The sequence below is a fragment of the Piliocolobus tephrosceles genome, chromosome 17 (genome assembly GCF_002776525.5).
Source record: "Piliocolobus tephrosceles isolate RC106 chromosome 17, ASM277652v3, whole genome shotgun sequence".
Lineage (NCBI taxonomy): Eukaryota > Metazoa > Chordata > Mammalia > Primates > Cercopithecidae > Piliocolobus > Piliocolobus tephrosceles.
This window is the reverse complement of record NC_045450.1, coordinates 38109316-38126237: the sequence shown is the minus strand read 5'-3', so window position 1 is coordinate 38126237 and position 16922 is coordinate 38109316. Positions and strand designations below refer to the sequence as shown.

Here is a 16922-nt window from a genome sequence, read left to right as displayed (position 1 = left end):
ACTCCTGGGGCTCCCTGCTCCATACTTGGCCCTCACGTCCCACTGCCCCAAGCCTGACCTCCCTGGGCTCTGTGGGCTCGTGTCTCCAAGGACCTGGGTCCCAATCCTGTGACCCCCTCCCCAATCTCAAAGTGGCAACTTGGACATTGCACTCTTGTGTCCCCCCCGCCACTCCACCAAGGAGTGGAATGTAGTGATGTCACAGTCCCTCTAGAAACTGTCATTACTGCCACCAGACTGGCCTTTGGTCTTAGGACCCAGTACCCTAAGTGTTCTTGTCCATTTCTGGTTCCTCTGGTTGCAGCACAGGTTTCCAGCTGGAAGGGGAAGGGACTGTGGGACCTAGGAGAGAGAGGTTTCAGGCTGCCTTACTTCCTTAGCACAGACATTGACAGTGTGAAAGGCCTACACCTCCCCCATGAGCTCAACACATTGACAGTGTCTCTGGGTGGCAATGGGAGAATGGGTTTGGTTTGGTTTCCTCCCAGGCTTCTACTCTCCAGAGGGACTTTAACATTGTTTCTGAGTTCTCCACCTCAGATTTGAATTCTCCATTGTTCTGGGACCAGAGGGCCCTTCAGTCAGTAGTTTCTAGAGTGAGATCTGCTTATCTTCTGTGGAACAGATCTTGGGAAACTGAACTTGACAGCTTGAATCTTCCTCATCTCATCTCAACCTGGGGTACTTTGAGGTCACAGGATAAATATGGGGCATCTTTCTGAAGCATCAGTTTCCCTTGATTCTATTGAGAGACAAAACATTAATGTACTTAGGGTTGACAGTCACATAGATCTATGAATATACAAGACTTCTCCCTGAAATGAGGGTTGGGTTGTCCTCTTTCTGTTAAATTCTCAGATTTAATAGAAAGGCTGTCTTCTGCCATGAGGATACATTGATGTAAAAGCTTGAGAGGTTTTGGTACACTTCTTAACACTAACAGACGTGTGAGGATATATGACTCTAAACCACACAGTGTACAGTTCCTGCCTACTTAATATTTGCCTTTCTACCTCTGCCTCTGGTTTTGGTCCCTGGCAGTTGCTGATTTGTGGCAAAATCCTGGAACTCAAAATCAGAAGACTAGGTTTAAGTTCCATTACTGCCTTTTTTTCAGCCGTGGTATCAATCCCTCTCAGTCACTAAGTGATTGTGACAACACTTTCCACAGTTGTTGGTGGCATTAAATCAGATGCTCTATAATAGTATTTTGTATAAACTGTAAAGCAGGATGTGACTGTAGGAGTTTGTAGTTCTCATGAGTATCACTGCTCTTCCTTTACACAGTTGAGAGACTATCATCCCCAGACCAACCCTAGTGTTGGTAAAGGAGCAACCAACACCAAAAAAAAAAAAAAGAAAATAAATAATGGCACTAACCCTGAGACAACTACTTCTGGTGGTTGCCACTCACCTGAGGATGTGGGTCTTGGCTGGCCAGGCTTCTGGGGACAGAGGGCCCAATGGGTGGTGGAGGGTAATTGTTAAGATTGTGGAAGAACTGCCAGGTACTGCTTAAGAATTCTGGGTTTGAATCCTACCTCTCCATCTGCTAGGGATATGATTTAGGGCAAATTGCTTGAGCCCTTTGGGCCTCTCTTTTCACATCTGTAAAGTAGGAGTGGTATTGTTTTACTTACATTTGTGAAGTTTAAATGAGATTTGTCATGGTTGTTTTATGTTAATCTCTAGTCCAGGGCCTGCTGTAAACTCTCCTTCTTGGGCTTGCATTTCCTGAAGTAGTTAGAGAGTATCAGGTTTCTGTTAGCTCTGAGAGTCTGAGAGTTGAAGGCCCACTAGAATGGAAACCTCAGGGCCAAGGGCTCCTGTCTGCCTTTTCCATCCTGTATCCTCGCTGTGAAGAACCATCCCTGGTTGGTATGTGCTCAGTCAGTGTTTGTTGAATGATTGCACCTTTCTAAATCACAAGCTGACAGAAGGGTGGGCTTCTCTCACACTCCATCTCTGAAGGTTTATGTTACTATCTTTTTGAGAGAATCTGGTTTCAGACTTTCAGTTCTGTGGCTGTGGGCAAAACCCAACAAAGACCCAAATCCTTTTTCTTTGGGAGTTGAGGAGAGTTTACCAGTTCGTGTTCCCATTGGGTCTGAGAACTTCGCCTTTAAAATCCATTCCTGGCCCCTGCCTACCGCTTCTTGGCCTGGGGAATAGAGTCAAGGGGGCCACCCTCAGTCACCTTCCTTTGACTCTCCCCACAGAAACAATAGAACTGAGCTCAGCTGGAAGAAGTAACGTGATTTCTTTGTTTGCTCATGACATGACTCTTGGGTTTGGGGGGCGCACTCAGATGTAGAGGCCCCAGTCTTGTCCTGCCCACTCCCAGCCTGAGGAACAAGGCTCACCCCCCAGATTCCACCCGTCCCCACAGGGTCCCTGATAACTTGGTCCCATGGGTGGGCCTGTCCTGGGGCAGTGGTGCCATTCTGGGGGCATGTCTCTTTCTGTGCCATCTCTGCCTCCCCCTAGTAAGAGCTCTGTCTTCCTCTTTCTAGAGGAAAAGAAGGCAAGCCACCAACATCAGGAAGCCCTAAGGAGGGAGCGAGAGGTGAGTGGAGGGTGTGAAGTTCCCTCCTGTCCTCCGGAGAATGTTTCTTTGCTTCTCTTTCAGCACTTGCTTGTCTTTCCTCCCAAAGGCCCAGGTTCATACCATACGAATCCTTACGTGTCAGAAAAGTGAGCTTCAGACGGCACTCTATTACAGCCAGCATGCTGCCCAGCAGTTGGAAGGTCTGAATCTGGCACCCCGTCATCCTTCAACCTGGCACTTTGACAGGCCTTTAGGGGGAGTCCTTTGGGCCGCATCTGAATGTCTCTCATTCCAGGAGAGTCCAGGGATCTGGTCAGCCGCCTGCATGATTCGTGGAAGTTTGCAGGAGAGTTAGAGCATGCTCTCTCTGCTGTCATTACGCAGAAGAAGAAGGCGGACAGGGTGAGTCCAACCACCTGCCCCGTCCGTCCCCTGGGACCCTGGCTTCGCAGATGGAGGAGTGAGCCTAAAGGTCCCTTCTGTAGGATGGAGTGTCCTGCCCAGAAGGTAGCATGGCCATTTCTTGCTGCTTTTGTGTGTGGTTGTTAGAGGCAGACTGGGGCTGAGTCGGCTGCTGTGGGTGAGCTGGGGGGTACTGTGGGGAGCGAGCACTGGACATAGAGCTCGGAGGCCAAGTGCCTGCCCTGCCCATACTTGGCTGTGGCCTTGGCCAAGTCCTAAGTAGTGGTTAGGGTACTTGTACCATAAAGGTACGGAAGAGTATCTTGAGTATGTTATTTTTTGTGTTGGGAGACCGAGCACGCATGTGTGTGTGTGTGTGTGTGTATTATGGTGACATACATAAAACATGTTTGTAAGGATTCATAAAAAACTCAGGAGAGAGGAACAGTGTTATAGGGGAGATATTTCCCTTCTGTACTTTCTGAGTTTTGGACTATGTGAACGTATCATCCTTTTAAAAAGTCAATAAAAGATTAATTTCCTCCTTCTTGTCTGTGCCCATACCCTCAGTGAAAGAATGGGCTTAGAGAATCAGATATACCTGGGTGTGGAAATCCCAGCTCTAAGTGATCTTAGGTAAGTACTTAACCTTTAATACCCCATGTTTTTCATCTACACAATAAAGGTAATAATGGTAACAGTCTCTGTGGGTAAAAGAGAGATCAGCCTGTTACTGTGTCTGTATAGAAACAAGTAGACATAAGAGACTCCATTTTGTTCTGTATTTGAGATGCTGTTAATCTGTGACCCTACCCCCAACCTTGTTCTTGCAAGAGACATGTGCTGTGGTGACTCAAGGCTTAATGAATTTTGGGCTGTGCAGGATGTGTCTTTGTTAAACAAGTGCCTGAAGGCAGCTTGCTGGTTAAAAATCCTGCCTGTCCCTGGGCAATGGAACATCTTGGTGTAAAATCCGATTGTATGCTCTGTTTACTGAGATAGGAGAAAACTGCCTTACGGCATAAGGTGGGACTTGCTGGCGAGACTTGCTGGCACAATGCTGCTAAGAGGTTTATGGAGATGTTTGCATATGCGTATCAAGGCACAGCATTTTCCTTTGAACTTACCCATGTCACAGAGATCTTTATCCATATGTCTTACTGCTAATTTTCTCCCTAAAATGATCCTATTATCCTATCACTCCCTTATCTTTAAGATGGTAAAGATAATTATCAATAAATACTAAGGGAACTCAGAGACCGGTACCAGTGTGGGTCCTCTGTATGCTGAGCGCCGGTCCCCTGGGCCCACTTTTTCTTTCTCTATACTTTGTCTCTGTGTCTCATTTCTTTTCTCAAGTCTCTCCTTCCACCTAACGAGAAATGCCCACAGGTGTGGAGGGGCAGGCCACCCCTTCAGTCTCCTATGGAGGTTGTGAGGATTAAATGGGACTGTTAGCTCAGTGCCTGGTGAAGCACTCAGAAAAGGTTCCAACGGTGGTAGCAATAACAGTAATAACAATAGCAATATTATCTGATCTCTCTGGGCCCCTGTTAGCCAGCTATAAATTCAATCTCTTTCCCTGTCTCTTCCACCTTTACTGAGTTCTTTGAAAAACAAATGAGGGCTGGTGCTCTGACTCACGCCTGTAATACCAGCAGTTTGGGAGGCCAAGGCGTGCATATCACCTGAGGTCAGGAGTTCAAGACTAGACTGACCAATATGGAGAAACCCCATCTCTACTAAAAATACAGAATTAGCTGGGTGTGGTGGCACATGACTGTAATCCCAGCTACTTGGGAGGCTGAGGCAGGAGAATCGCTTGAACCCAGGAGGCAGAGGGTGTGGTGAGCCAAGATTGTGCCATTGCACTGCAGCTAGGGCAACAAGAGCGAAACTCTGCCTCAAAAAACAAAAAACAAAAAAACAAAACAAAAAGAAAAGAAAGAAACAAAACAAAGAAAGAAAAACAGATGAGACCATGAGCTTGGAAATGCCTTGCGAACATGTCAGGTGTGATTGGGAGTGAGGAAGTGTTACTGTGGAGTAGTCACTAGAGCTGTTGTTTCTGGTTGGCCAGCTGCTCCTCTGCCTGCTGTGTCCTGACTTCACCTTTCTCTGTTTGCAGTACATCGAGGAGTTAACAAAGGAGAGGGACGCCCTGAGTTTGGAGCTGTACAGAAACACGTAGGATGGGGGAAGGCGGGATGGGAGGTCTGGAGGCCCTTAGCGTGGGTGGTGTGCTGGGAGGTGGGGGGTACAGGTGAGCATGGTGAGAGGCTCATACAGGTTTTCATGTGTGTGCAGGGAAGCTCTAGTGCCAGCTGTGCCACTGACTCATGGGTAGCCTCAGGCAACTCATGTCTTCTCTCTGGCTGCCACCTGGGACTTTTAATTCCTGGGGTCCCTTCCAATGCCACAGTTCTGTGGTTGTGGGGCGAAAGTAGAGGGTTGATCACCAAAGCGGTCCTTTCTGTTCTTCGTTCATTCCTTTCTCTACTGCCTCTGGCCATAGCATAACCGATGAGGAGCTGAAGGAGAAAAATGCCGAACGGCAAGAAAAACTTCGACTTGTAGAATCTGAAAAGTCTGAGATCCAGCTCAACGTAAAGGAGCTAAAAAGGAAGCTGGAGAGGGCCAAGCTCCTGCTGCCACAGGCGAGTGGCTGCAGCCCCGGGGGTTGTGGGAGCCCCATCCGGCTGGGACCTTGGTCTAGGGATCATGCAGGTTATGGGGAGGTCCAGCCAAGAGCTCAAAAATTTGGGTCCTTGTTCTGGTCCTGCATAGAATCCTCTAGAGTGTGCTAAAAATCTACAAATTGGGGTCCTGCCTGGGGAACCAAAATCCTTAAAAAAATATTTTTTAAAGGATTATGGATGAAAACCATTATTTTATAGATTACATTTATATGGCTAGCTCATGAGTCTTCTTCCTTCTAGGGTTCAAACCAACACTTTCACTATTCCAGCAGCAGCTACAGGCGGATGCTGACTACCTGGGTAAGGAGCTGGAGAGTGTGGCAGCAAAGCTCCAAGCCCGGGTGGACGAGAACGAGTTGTGGAACCACATGAACCAGCAACAGGAGGAGAAGTTGTGGAGGCAGGAGAAGCTGCGGGAGCAGGAGGAGAAGCTGCAGGAGCAGGAGGAGAAGCTGCGGGAGCAGGAGGAGAAGATACGGGAGCAGGAGGAGAAGATGCACGAGCAGGAGGAGAAAATGTGGGAGCAGGAGGAGAAGATGTGGAGGCAGGAAGAGAAGATGCATGAGCAGGAGGAGAAGATACGGGAGCAGGAGAAGATGTGGAGGCAGGAGGAGAAGCTGTGGGAGCAGGAGGAGATGATGCGGGAGCAGGAGAAGAAGGAGCAGGAGGAGAAGATGTGGAGGCAGGAGGAGAACCTGTGGGAGCAGGAGGAGAAGATGCAGGAGCAGGAGGAGAAGCTGTGGGGGCAGGAGGAGAAGCTGTGGGAGCAGGAGGAGAAGATGTGGAGGCAGGAGGAGAAGCTGTGGGAGCAGGAGGAGAAGATGCAGGAGCATGAGGAGGAGATGTGGGAGCAGGAGGAGAAGATTAGGGAACAGGAGGAAAAGATGCAGAGGCAGGAGGAGAAGATGTGGGAGCAGGAAGTGAGGCTGCAGGAGCAGGAGGAGAAGATGCAGGAGCAGGAGGTGAAGCTGCAGGAGCTGGACGAGAGGCTGGGGGAGCTGGGGCGGAAGGCTGAGATCTGGGGGGAGCAGGTGGAGGCATGTGCAAACCATGGAGATCATACAGAACGACCTCACCACAAATTAGCAGATGGTGGTTGGCTCCCTCTGCTTTTCCACCAGTATGTGGCCTACAGTTTGAATGGTGGGAGGTAGGGTGTGAGATTTGAGGCTGGGGAGGGAGGCGTGGGCCTCTAGGCAAGGGAGGCAGTCACTTAGGCCTGGAGGAAGGGGCCAGGGGCCAGGGACCTGGGCAGGCGACAGAGTCCCACAGTGCCCTCGCTACCCTGTTTATGGGCCTAGAATCTGGAAGCCAGCCACTAGCTACCCTGACATCTATCCTGCAGGTAGAGCTGAAGAGCCAAGAGGCTCAGAGTCTGCAGCAGCAGCGACACCATTACCTGGGTCACCTGCAGCAGTACGTGGCTGCCTATCAGCAGCTGGCCTCTAAGAAGGAGGCACTGCCCAGCAGCAGCAGCAGCAGGAAGCTCAGGGCAAAGTGGTGGCCGAGATGGCCCACCAATAGTTGTAGGAGACCCAGTTGAGGGAGTTGATGAGGGTGGGGCCCCGAGGGCGACAACCTGGCAACCTCCGTGCCCTCTCACTCTCTCCTGGCCTCTTAGGAACACCTGGAAGCTGCCATCCAGCAGAACCAGCAGCTGCAGGCCCAGTTGAGCCTCATGGCTCTCGCTGGGGAAGGTATGGGAGACCGCTCAGAGGAAGAGGAGAGAGCCCCAGGAAGAAGGGGGGACTGTTAGCAGTGTAGGATTGAGGAGTTGGAAGAGCTCTTTAGAACAGTTGGTCGTTATGCCGACCGGGTATCCGCACTAAGTTCGGCATAGATATGGTGACCTCCTGGGAGTGGGGACCACCAGGGTTGCCTCTGAATGGGTGAACTGGCCCAGGTCAGAAATGGAGCCTGTCAGAACTCCCGTGTTGATTGGTAGTGGGACTGCACCTGGGCAACACAGGGGGCCGTTGTCTCGTCAAAAAAAAAATAAAATAAAGAACAGCTGCTGATTTCCCTCTGGGGAGGGGCTGGCCCAGGGTTGCACAGTGAGGGTGGGGGCAGAGGTGGGCCCACTGTTACCTCCCTTGTTGGGTTGTCTGAGGACCCCTCTGGCAACCCCCTACAGGAGATGGACTGGACAGGGAGGAGGTGGAGGAGGAGGAGGCACCTGGGCCCATGCCAAGCATCTCAGAGGAACTGAAGAGCCAGGAGGCCATGGTGAGCCTGACTCTTCCTGCCCCTCCTTTGCTGCCTGCCTTGGTGGTCCCTCCTAGACCCCCTTATGCTCTTGGTTTCCCACCTTCTGATTTCTCTGGACCCTCTAAGACATGCAACACCTCTGCAGGGGTGGGGGTGGAGGTGGGTGCGGGCACAGGCGTGGCAACGGACCACCTTTCCCTCCAGGTGGAGCTGGTGTTTCCGCTTGTGAGTGACCGTAACCAGGGGCATGGCGGATTGCAGGCAGCTGCCCAGAACCCTGCTGATGAGTCCGCACCAGGGACCCCAGGCCCTCAGGAGCTTGGAGCTGCCGACAAGCAGGGTGGTGAGTAGAGCCTTTGGGTGAGGTGGGCAGGTAGGAGCAAGGGAGGGCTTGCACGGTGCTCAGTGCCCTGCCTTTCTCCCTCCAAAGATCTTTACAGCAACACCTGCATGCCATTCTTCTACCGAGGAGACCACAAGAAGGCAAAGATCATAAACATCTAAAAGGCGGCAGCAAGGCCTAGAGAAGAGTAAGCTGCCATGTGACTGTTTAGAATATAGTCTGAGCACAAACCTGAAAAAAAATAAGTATTTATTTTAAATTGTGGCAAAATACTGGCCAGGCGCAGGGGCTCACGCCTGTAATCCCAGCAATTTGGGAGGCGGAGGTGAATGGATCACCTGAGGTCAGGGGTTCAAGACCAGCCTGGCCAATACAAAAATTAGCCAGGCGTGGTGGCACGTGCCTGTAATCCCAGCTACTTGGGAGGCTGAGGCAGGAGAATCACTTGAACCTGGGAGGCAGAGGTTGCAATGAGCTGAGATTGTGCCACTGCACTCAAACCTGGGTGACAGAGCGAGACTCCGTCTCCAAAAAAAAAAAAAAAAAAAAAGTTTCTTCCTTACATGTATGTTTCTGTTGGTTTTTTTCTTGGTCTTTCTCATTTAGTCCTATCTTGTCTTATGGCATTTCCTAGTAAACTTTTACCTGCCTCCAGAGAGTACTGACTTTGACTTTATGGCACACAATTGGAGTAAGGGCAGATCACCTTCATCTAGTTTGGGACTACGCTGGTTCAAGGTTTTAGTTTTTGTGATGGGTGGTCTATTTTTTATTCACTTGGACTCCTAGGGGTGGCCCTTCCAGGGTCCCATCTCCTTACTGGGACCCAAATTCTCATTAGGTCATTTCAGCCTGTGAGAGTGCCAAACATTCAGCTAGGCTTTCCAGCCTGTTAACTACAACTTCATACTCACTTTCTTAGCCTCTTCGTCCTCTACTGTTTACCAGTCACCAAATGTGGGAAAAGCACTACAGACTCTCAGGGTCACCTCCTAGGACTGGTCACGCAAGTCCTGGCTGAGGTCTCCAATTACCTTCAAACAATTGTTTTTGCTGGGGCACATTTTTGTCTAGTTTTTCTAACTGCTCTTGTGGGGAGGCTAATCTGTAAAAAGCTACTTTGCCTTTAGTGAAAGTTGAAAACCTTCATCTGTCTTTTTTTTTTTTTTTTTTTTTGATGGATTCTTGCTCTGTCACCCAGGCTGTAGTGCAGTGGCATGATCTCTGCTCACTGAAACCTCCGCCTCCTAGGTTCAAGCAATTCACCTGCCTCAGCCTCCTGAGTAGCTGGGATTACAGGCGTGTGCCACCATGCCTGGCTAATTTTTATATTTTTAATAGAGACAGGATTTCACCATGTTTTCCAGGCTGGTCTCGAGCTCCTGACTCAAGTGATCTGCCTGCCTCAGCCTCCCAAAGTGCTGGGATTACAGGCGTGAGCCACTGCATCCGGCCCATCTGTCTTTTAGAACATGTTTTTAATTTGAGGCATAATTTATATTCAGTGAAATGCACAGATCTGGTTTACATTTTGATCAGTTTTAACAAATGCCTTACCCATGTAACCCACCTCCTTTGAAGATATAGAACATTTCTATCATCCAGAAACTTCTGTGCTTTAATCCTATCTGGCACTCCCCCAGCAGCTGATGAACGTGCTGAGGACATTGGTACAGGATTCTGGCCTCCCCAGAACAGCTGCTTTGACAAGCCTGCTTGCTTTACCCGGCACTAAATCCCTGCCTGCTCTCTCAAAATTTCCATCTTTAAACTGGTTGTACCTACAACCCTCCCTCATCAAGTCAATAGATAAATAAACCCTGAAAAATAAACACCCCTCCCTGGCCCAGCAGCCCACAGCCTAATATTTACCGTATGCCCACGCTTTCAGAAATGGAACTCGCCTGCTTGTTCACCCTCACTAGGGTGGCAACTGCACAGGAGCAGCTGGGCTCACCCATTAAGCAAGAAGCCAATAGCCGGACAGTGACACTCAGACCCCAGCCTGGGTGAGCCTGGCTGAAAGCCCCCTTCTTTCCGGTCCAACTGTGGAGAGGGGGTGGAGCACACACAACTCTACTGCCTTCCGCATCCTTCAGCTGTGCTTCCTCCTGGGAGAGGGAGTCGCTCATTCATTTGGCCAAAGCCTTCTTGTGGTCTGTAGGTTTGACAGGCTGGGTGTGTGCGGGCCCCCATGCTAGAGAGAGAGGCTGGTGTGTCAGAAGGCAGCCACCTTGGTGACCTCCTTCCCCCTGCAGGACACAAGCACCCGGCACTCTTCACCTGTGACTGCTCCTCTCAGAGCTGCCTCCAGGGGGAGGGCTTCTAGCCCTGTGGGTGGGGACATTGTGTGTGTTTACAGTGGGCCGCGGCTCCCTCTGTCATCTCCAACTCAGAGGCAGTAGAGAGAAGATGAGAAATTCCCCGCACCTCCTTCCTCCTCAGCACCCCCACCTCTGCACACGTCCACACATGGAGACCCTGACAATGGTCCCTGGGAGAGCCGCCATCTGCGCCTCCTTTCCGTGCCTGCAGCAGCCATGCCCACTCTCCACACCCTTGCCCACCTGGCTCAGTAGGTGCTGCACTGCCTGTGGTCCCGCCACCACACCTGGGCCTCTGTACCCGTCAGCTCCCCAAGTCTGGTTCTTATTTCCCCCAATAAGTAGGGAGCCTGTAAGGTCACCTGCTGAGCAAGCTGGGGGAGAGAGTAGGGCAGGGCTGGGAGGATGAGGAGGAGGAGCTTATGGTTGTGCTGGAGACTCAGCGGAGCAGAGTTTATGCAGGCCCATTGGTTGCCTAGCCAGTGGTGATCCGGCTCCCACCCTCGTTTCTTTCTTGTTAACAAAACCATGACCCCATTAAATATTGGACACCTATAAACCTCATGGACTCTCCTCCAGCCTCCCCGCCCTGTATTGATGAGTCTAAGTCAACTCTAGTCATTTCATTCCTCTGGATATTGATTGCTTGGGGCTTGGGCATGAGCTGCCTCTTCACCTGAGCCTGAGCCACAGGTTCTTTCTGCACCTACCACGCTGATGCACTGGGCCAGGGAGAGCGCCGTCTCGATGGAGATGAGCTGTGAGGAGCTGGTGGCTGGGCGGATCAGGTTGTTGTAACGGGTTTTGTTCAGAAGGTCGTCCATCAGCTTCTGCTCGGCATGGGCCATGCAGCAATCCCCTGGGTAAACACATAGACATGCTGGGCCCTTGTGCAACTGTCCCCCACCGCAGCTGACAGCTGTGAAGCGGGAGCCGAGAGGGCCGGGGAGCACAGCCACCCTGAGGGCTGGCTGAAGCAGCGAAGGCGCCGGCGGGTCTAGCTTTCTGTGGGGACTTCAAATGACATTAATGACAGAGCTCAGCTACCTCCTCCCATGCCATACTTCTTCTTCCTCCTCCGCTCTCGATCCCAGAATAGTATCCATGCTCTACACATCTGATACAAAACTGGGTGTCTCTTCCAGACCCCTCCCTTGGTTCATCCAAGTGGCTACCAAGTCCTGTTTGTCCTCCCATCTCCATGGCTACAGCCATGTCCCTGCCTCCTCCACCCTGCCCACCTTCTGTTCTCTCCACCCACACTCTGCCCCTGCCATCCATGTGCCATGCAGTGGCAGACTGGTCTTTCTTTTTTTTTTTTTGAGACAGAGTCTCGCTCTGTTGCCCAGGCTGGCGTGCAGTGGCCGGATCTCAGCTCACTGCAAGCTCCACCTCCCGGATTTATGCCATTCTCCTGCCTCAGCCTCCCGAGTAACTGGGACTACAGGCGCCCGCCACTTCGCCCGGCTAGATTTTTTGTATTTTTTAGTAGAGACGGGGTTTCACCGTGTTAGCCAGGATGGTCTTGATCTCCTGACCTTGTGATCCGCCCGTCTCGGCCTCCCAAAGTGCTGGGATTACAGGCTTGAGCCACCGCGCCCGGCCTCAGACTGGTCTTTCTACAGCAAACTGGACTGGGGCCCTTCCCTACCCACAGCTCTCAGAGCTGGAGGTGGAGTTGAAACTCATGTTTTGGGTTGGCATTCAGAACTCTTTCCCCCTCAGCACTGGCTTATCCAGAGTGCTCACAGTGCAGGGCAGGAGCCCCATGACGCAAATGTAGGTTTGGTGCAGAACTGGGTCTGAGGTGGTGCTTTCCCTAAGAGACAGGGCTGAGATGGGGGGATTTTCTGGGTGTGGAGTTGGACCTACAGAGTGCAAGGTTTCTCTTAGGCACCAAATAGTGGGCTCCAACGGGCAGCTGGCTCCTGGTCTGGAGCTTCAAGAAGAGGTCTCAGCTCAGGGCCACATTCAATAGCCAGCTTCAATGCAGCTTCCAGCAGGGAGCCCCTGGAGCTTCTACAACCTCAGATCTGCCCCTCTACACACCGCAGATCTCTTGCCCAGTGGCGTTTGGGTCTTCATGTCATCTCCCTCCCACGTCTGGGAGTAAAGGTGAGGTGCAGGGACTTGAGCTTGTGTACTTTGGTGTCTTAAGGGAGAGTGTGTCAAGTAGAATGGAGGTGGCTTGGAACGAGGGAGACTCAGAGGATAGTGAAGGACACATGACCAGGCGAGCCTGGGAGCAGGAAAGGTGATGAGAGTGAGCAGAGGAAACTGCTGGGGCAGAGGAGCAGATGTGTCCCTACAAAGGACACAAACTCATCCTTTTTTATGGCTGCATAGTATTCCATGGTGTATATGTGCCGCATTTTCTTAATCCAGTCTGTCACTTATGGACATTTGGGTTGATTCCAAATCTTGGCTATTGTAAATAGTGTTGCAATAAACATATGTGTGCATGTATCTTTATAGCAGCATGACTTATAATCCTTTGGGTATATCCTCAGTAATGGGATGACTGGGTCAAATGGTATTTCTAGTTCTAGATCCTTGAGGAATTGCCACACTGTTTTCCACAATGGTTGAACAGTCCCACCAACAGTGTAAAATTGTTCCTATTTCTCCACATCCTCTCCAGCACCTGTTGTTCCCTGATTTTTTAGTGACTGCCATTCTAACTGCTGTGAAATGTTATCTCATTGTGGTTTTGATTTGCATTTCTCTGATGGCGAGTGATGATGAGCATTTTTCATGTCTGTTGGCTCTATGAATGTCTTCTTTTGAGAAGTGTCTGTTCATATCATTTGTCCACTTTTTGATGGGGTTGTTTTTTTCTTGTAAATTTGATTGAGTTCTTTATAGGTTCTGGATATTAGCCCTTTGTCAGATGAGTAGATTGCAGAAATGTTCTCCCATTCTGTAGGTTGCCTGTTGATTCTGATGGTAGCTCTTTAGTTTAATTAGATCCCACTTGTCAATTTTGGCTTTTGTTGCCATTGCTTTTGGTGTTTTAGACATGAAGTCCTTGCCCATGCTTATGTCCTGAATGGTATTCCCTGGGTTTTCTTCTAGGGTTTTTATGGTTTTAGGTCTAACATTTAAGTCTCTAATCCATCTTGAATTAATTTTTGTATAAGGACTAAGAAAAGGATCCAGTTTCAGCTTTCTACTTATGGCTAGCCAATTTTCCCAGCACCATTTATTAAATAGGGAATCCTTTCCCCATTTCTTGTTTTTGTCAGGTTTGTCAAAGATCAGATGGCTGTAGATGTGTGGTATTATTTCTGAGGGCTCTGTTCTGTTCCATTGGTCTATATCTTTGTTTTGGTACCAGTACCATCCTGTTTTGGTTACTGTAGCCTTGTAGTATAGTTTGAAGTCAGGTAGCTTGATGCCTCCAGCTTTGTTCTTTTGGCTTAGGATTGTCTTGGCAATGCGGGGTCTTTTTTGGTTCCATATGAACTTTAAAGCAGTTTTTTTCCAATTCTGTGAAGAAAGTCATTGGTAGTTTAATGGGGATGGCATTGAATCTATAAATTACCTTAGACAGTATGGCCATTTTCACAATATTGATTCTTCCTATCCATGAGCATGATATGTTCTTCCATTTGTTTGTGTCCTCTTTTATTTCACTGAGCAGTGGTTTGTAGTTCTCCTTGAAGAGGTCCTTCACATCCCTTGTAAGTTGGATTCCTAGGTATTTTATTCTCTCTGAAGCTATTGTGAATGGGAATTCATTCATGATTTGGCTCTCTGTTTGTCTGTTACTGGTGTATAAGAATGCTTGTAATTTTTGCACATTGATTTTGTATCCTGAGACTTTGCTGAAGTTGTTTATCAGCTTAAGGAGATTTGGGGCTGAGACAATGGCATTTTCTAAGTATACAATCATGTCATCTGCAAACAGGGACAATTTGACTTCTTCTTTTCCTAACTAAATACCCTTTATTTCTTTCTCTTGCCTGATTACCCTAGCCAGAACTTCCAACACTATGTTGAATAGGAGTGGTGAGAGAGGGCATCCCTGTCTTGTGCCAGTTTTCAAAGGGAATGCTTCCAGTTTTTGCCCATTCAGTATGATATTGGCTGTGGGTTTGTCATAAATAGCTTTTATTATTTTGAGATACGTTCCATCAATACCGAATTTATTGAGAGTTTTTAGCATGAAGGGCTGTTGAATTTTGTCAAAGGCCTTTTCTGCATCTATTGAGATAATCACGTGGTTTTTGTCTTTGGTTCTGTTTATATGCTGGATTACGTTTATTGATTTGCAAATGTTGAGCCAGCCTTGCATCCCAGGGATGAAGCCCACTTGATCGTGGTGGATAAGCTTTTTGATGTGCTGCTGGATTTGGTTTGCCAGTATTTTATCGAGGATTTTTGCATCAATGTTCATCAGGAATATTGGTCTAAAATTCTCTTTTTTTGTTGTATCTCTGTCAGGCTTTGGTATCAGGATGATGTTGGCCTTGTAAAAATGAGTTAGGGAGGATTCCCTCTTTTCTTTTTCTATTGATTGGAATAGTTTCAGAAGGAATGGTACCAACTTCTCCTTGTACCTCTCATAGAATTTGGCTGTGAATCCGTCTGGTCCTGGACTTTTTGTGGTTGGTAGGCTATTAATTATTGCCTCAATTTCAGAACCTGCTATTGGTCTATTCAGGGATTCAACTTCTTCCTGGTTTAGTCTTGGGAGAGTGTAAGTGTCCAGGAAATTATCCATTTCTTCTAGATTTTCTAGTTTATTTGCATAGAGGTGTTTATAGTATTCTCTGATGGTAGTTTGTATTTCTGTGGGGTCGGTGGTGATATCCCCTTTATCATTTTTTATTGCATCTATTTGATTCTTCTCTCTTTTCTTCTTTATTAGTCTTGCTAGCAGTCTATCAATTTTGTTGATCTTTTCAAAAAACCAGCTCTTGGATTCATTGATTTTTTGGAGGGTTTTTTGTGTCTCTATCTCTTTCAGTTCTGCTCTGATCTTAGTTATTTCTTGCCTTCTGCTAGCTTTTGAATGTGTTTGCTCTTGCTTCTCTAGTTCTTTTAATTGTGATGTTAGGGTGTCAATTTTAGATCTTTCCTGCTTTCTCTTGTGGGCATTTAGTGCTATAAATTTCCCCCTACACACTGCTTTAAATGTGTCCCAGAGATTCTAGTATGTTGTATCTTTGTTCTCATTGGTTTCAAAGAACAACTTTATTTCTGCCTTCATTTCATTATGTACCCAGTAGTCATTCAGGAGCAGGTTGTTCATTTTCCACATAGTTGAGCAGTTTTGATTGAGTTTCTTAGTCCTGAGTTCTAGTTTGATCGCACTGTGGTCCGAGAGACAGTTTGTTATAATTTCTGTTCTTTTACATTTGCTGAGGAGTGCTTTACTTCCAACTATGTGGTCAATTTTGGAATAAGTGCGATGTGGTGCTGAGAAGAATGTATATTCTGTTGATTTGGGGTGGAGAGTTCTGTAGATGTCTATTACGTCTGCTTGGTGCAGAGTTGAGTTCAATTCCTGGATATCCTTTTTAACTTTCTGTCTCCCATTATTATTGTATGGGAGTCTAAGTCTTATTATTGTATTAACTTAAAGTCTTCCATTATTATTGTATGGGAGTCGAAGTCTCTTTGTAAGTCTCTAAGGACTTGCTTTATGAATCTGGTGCTCCTGTATTGGGTGCATATATATTTAGGATAGTTAGCTCTTCCTGATGAATTGATCCCTTTACCGTTATGTAATGGCCTTCTTTGTCTCTTTTGATCTTTGATGGTTTAAAGTCTGTTTTATCAGAGACTAGGATTGCAGCCCCTGCTTTTTTTTGTTTTCCATTTGCTTGGTAGATCTTCCTCCATCCCTTTATTTTGAGCCTATGTGTGTCTCTGCATGTGAGATGGGTCTCCTGAATACAGCAAACTGACGGGTCTTGACTCTTTATCCAATTTACCAGTCTGTGTCTTTTAATTGGACCATTTAGTCCATTTACATTTAAGGTTAATATTGTTATGTGTGAACTTGATCCTGTCATTATGACATTAGCTGGTTATTTTGCTCACTAGTTGATGCAGTTTCTTCCTAGCATCGATGGACTTTACATTTTGACATGTTTTTGCAATGGCTGGTACCTGTTGTTCCTTTCCATGTTTAGTGCTTCCTTCAGGATCTCTTGTAGGGCAGGCCTGGTGGTGACAAAATCTCTAAGCATTTGCTTGTCTGTAAAGGATTTTATTTCTCCTTCACTTAGGAAACTTAGTTTGGCTGGATATGAAATTCTGGGTTGAAAATTATTTTCTTTAAGAGTGTTGAATATTGGCCCCCACTCTCTTCTGGCTTGGAGAGTTTCTGCCGAGAGATCTGTTGTTAGTCTGACGGGCTTCTCTTTGTGGTTAACCCGACCTTTCTC

General features: G+C 48.1%; 1 protein-coding gene across 4 annotated transcripts in view; it reads left to right on the top strand.

Moving 5' to 3' along the window:
• The window catches only part of LOC111541248 (golgin subfamily A member 6-like protein 22), a 73732-nt gene that overhangs the window by 13301 nt on the left and 43509 nt on the right, over positions 1-16922 (top strand). For 2 of the 4 annotated variants that reach the window (XM_023209944.3, XM_026456863.2), the window contains exons 5-10: positions 5079-5137; positions 5466-5607; positions 5890-5949; positions 7271-7346; positions 7784-7875; positions 8062-8200. In XM_023209944.3, coding sequence (XP_023065712.1) covers positions 5079-5137; positions 5466-5607; positions 5890-5949; positions 7271-7346; positions 7784-7875; positions 8062-8200 — 568 coding nt within the window. Of the gene's footprint in view, positions 1-2513; positions 2567-2654; positions 3056-3520; positions 3587-5078; positions 5138-5465; positions 5608-5889; positions 6332-7270; positions 7347-7783; positions 7876-8061; positions 8201-16922 lie in introns of those variants that run through there. The other 2 variants (XM_026456864.2, XR_002731230.3) reach the window with 2 other exon arrangements.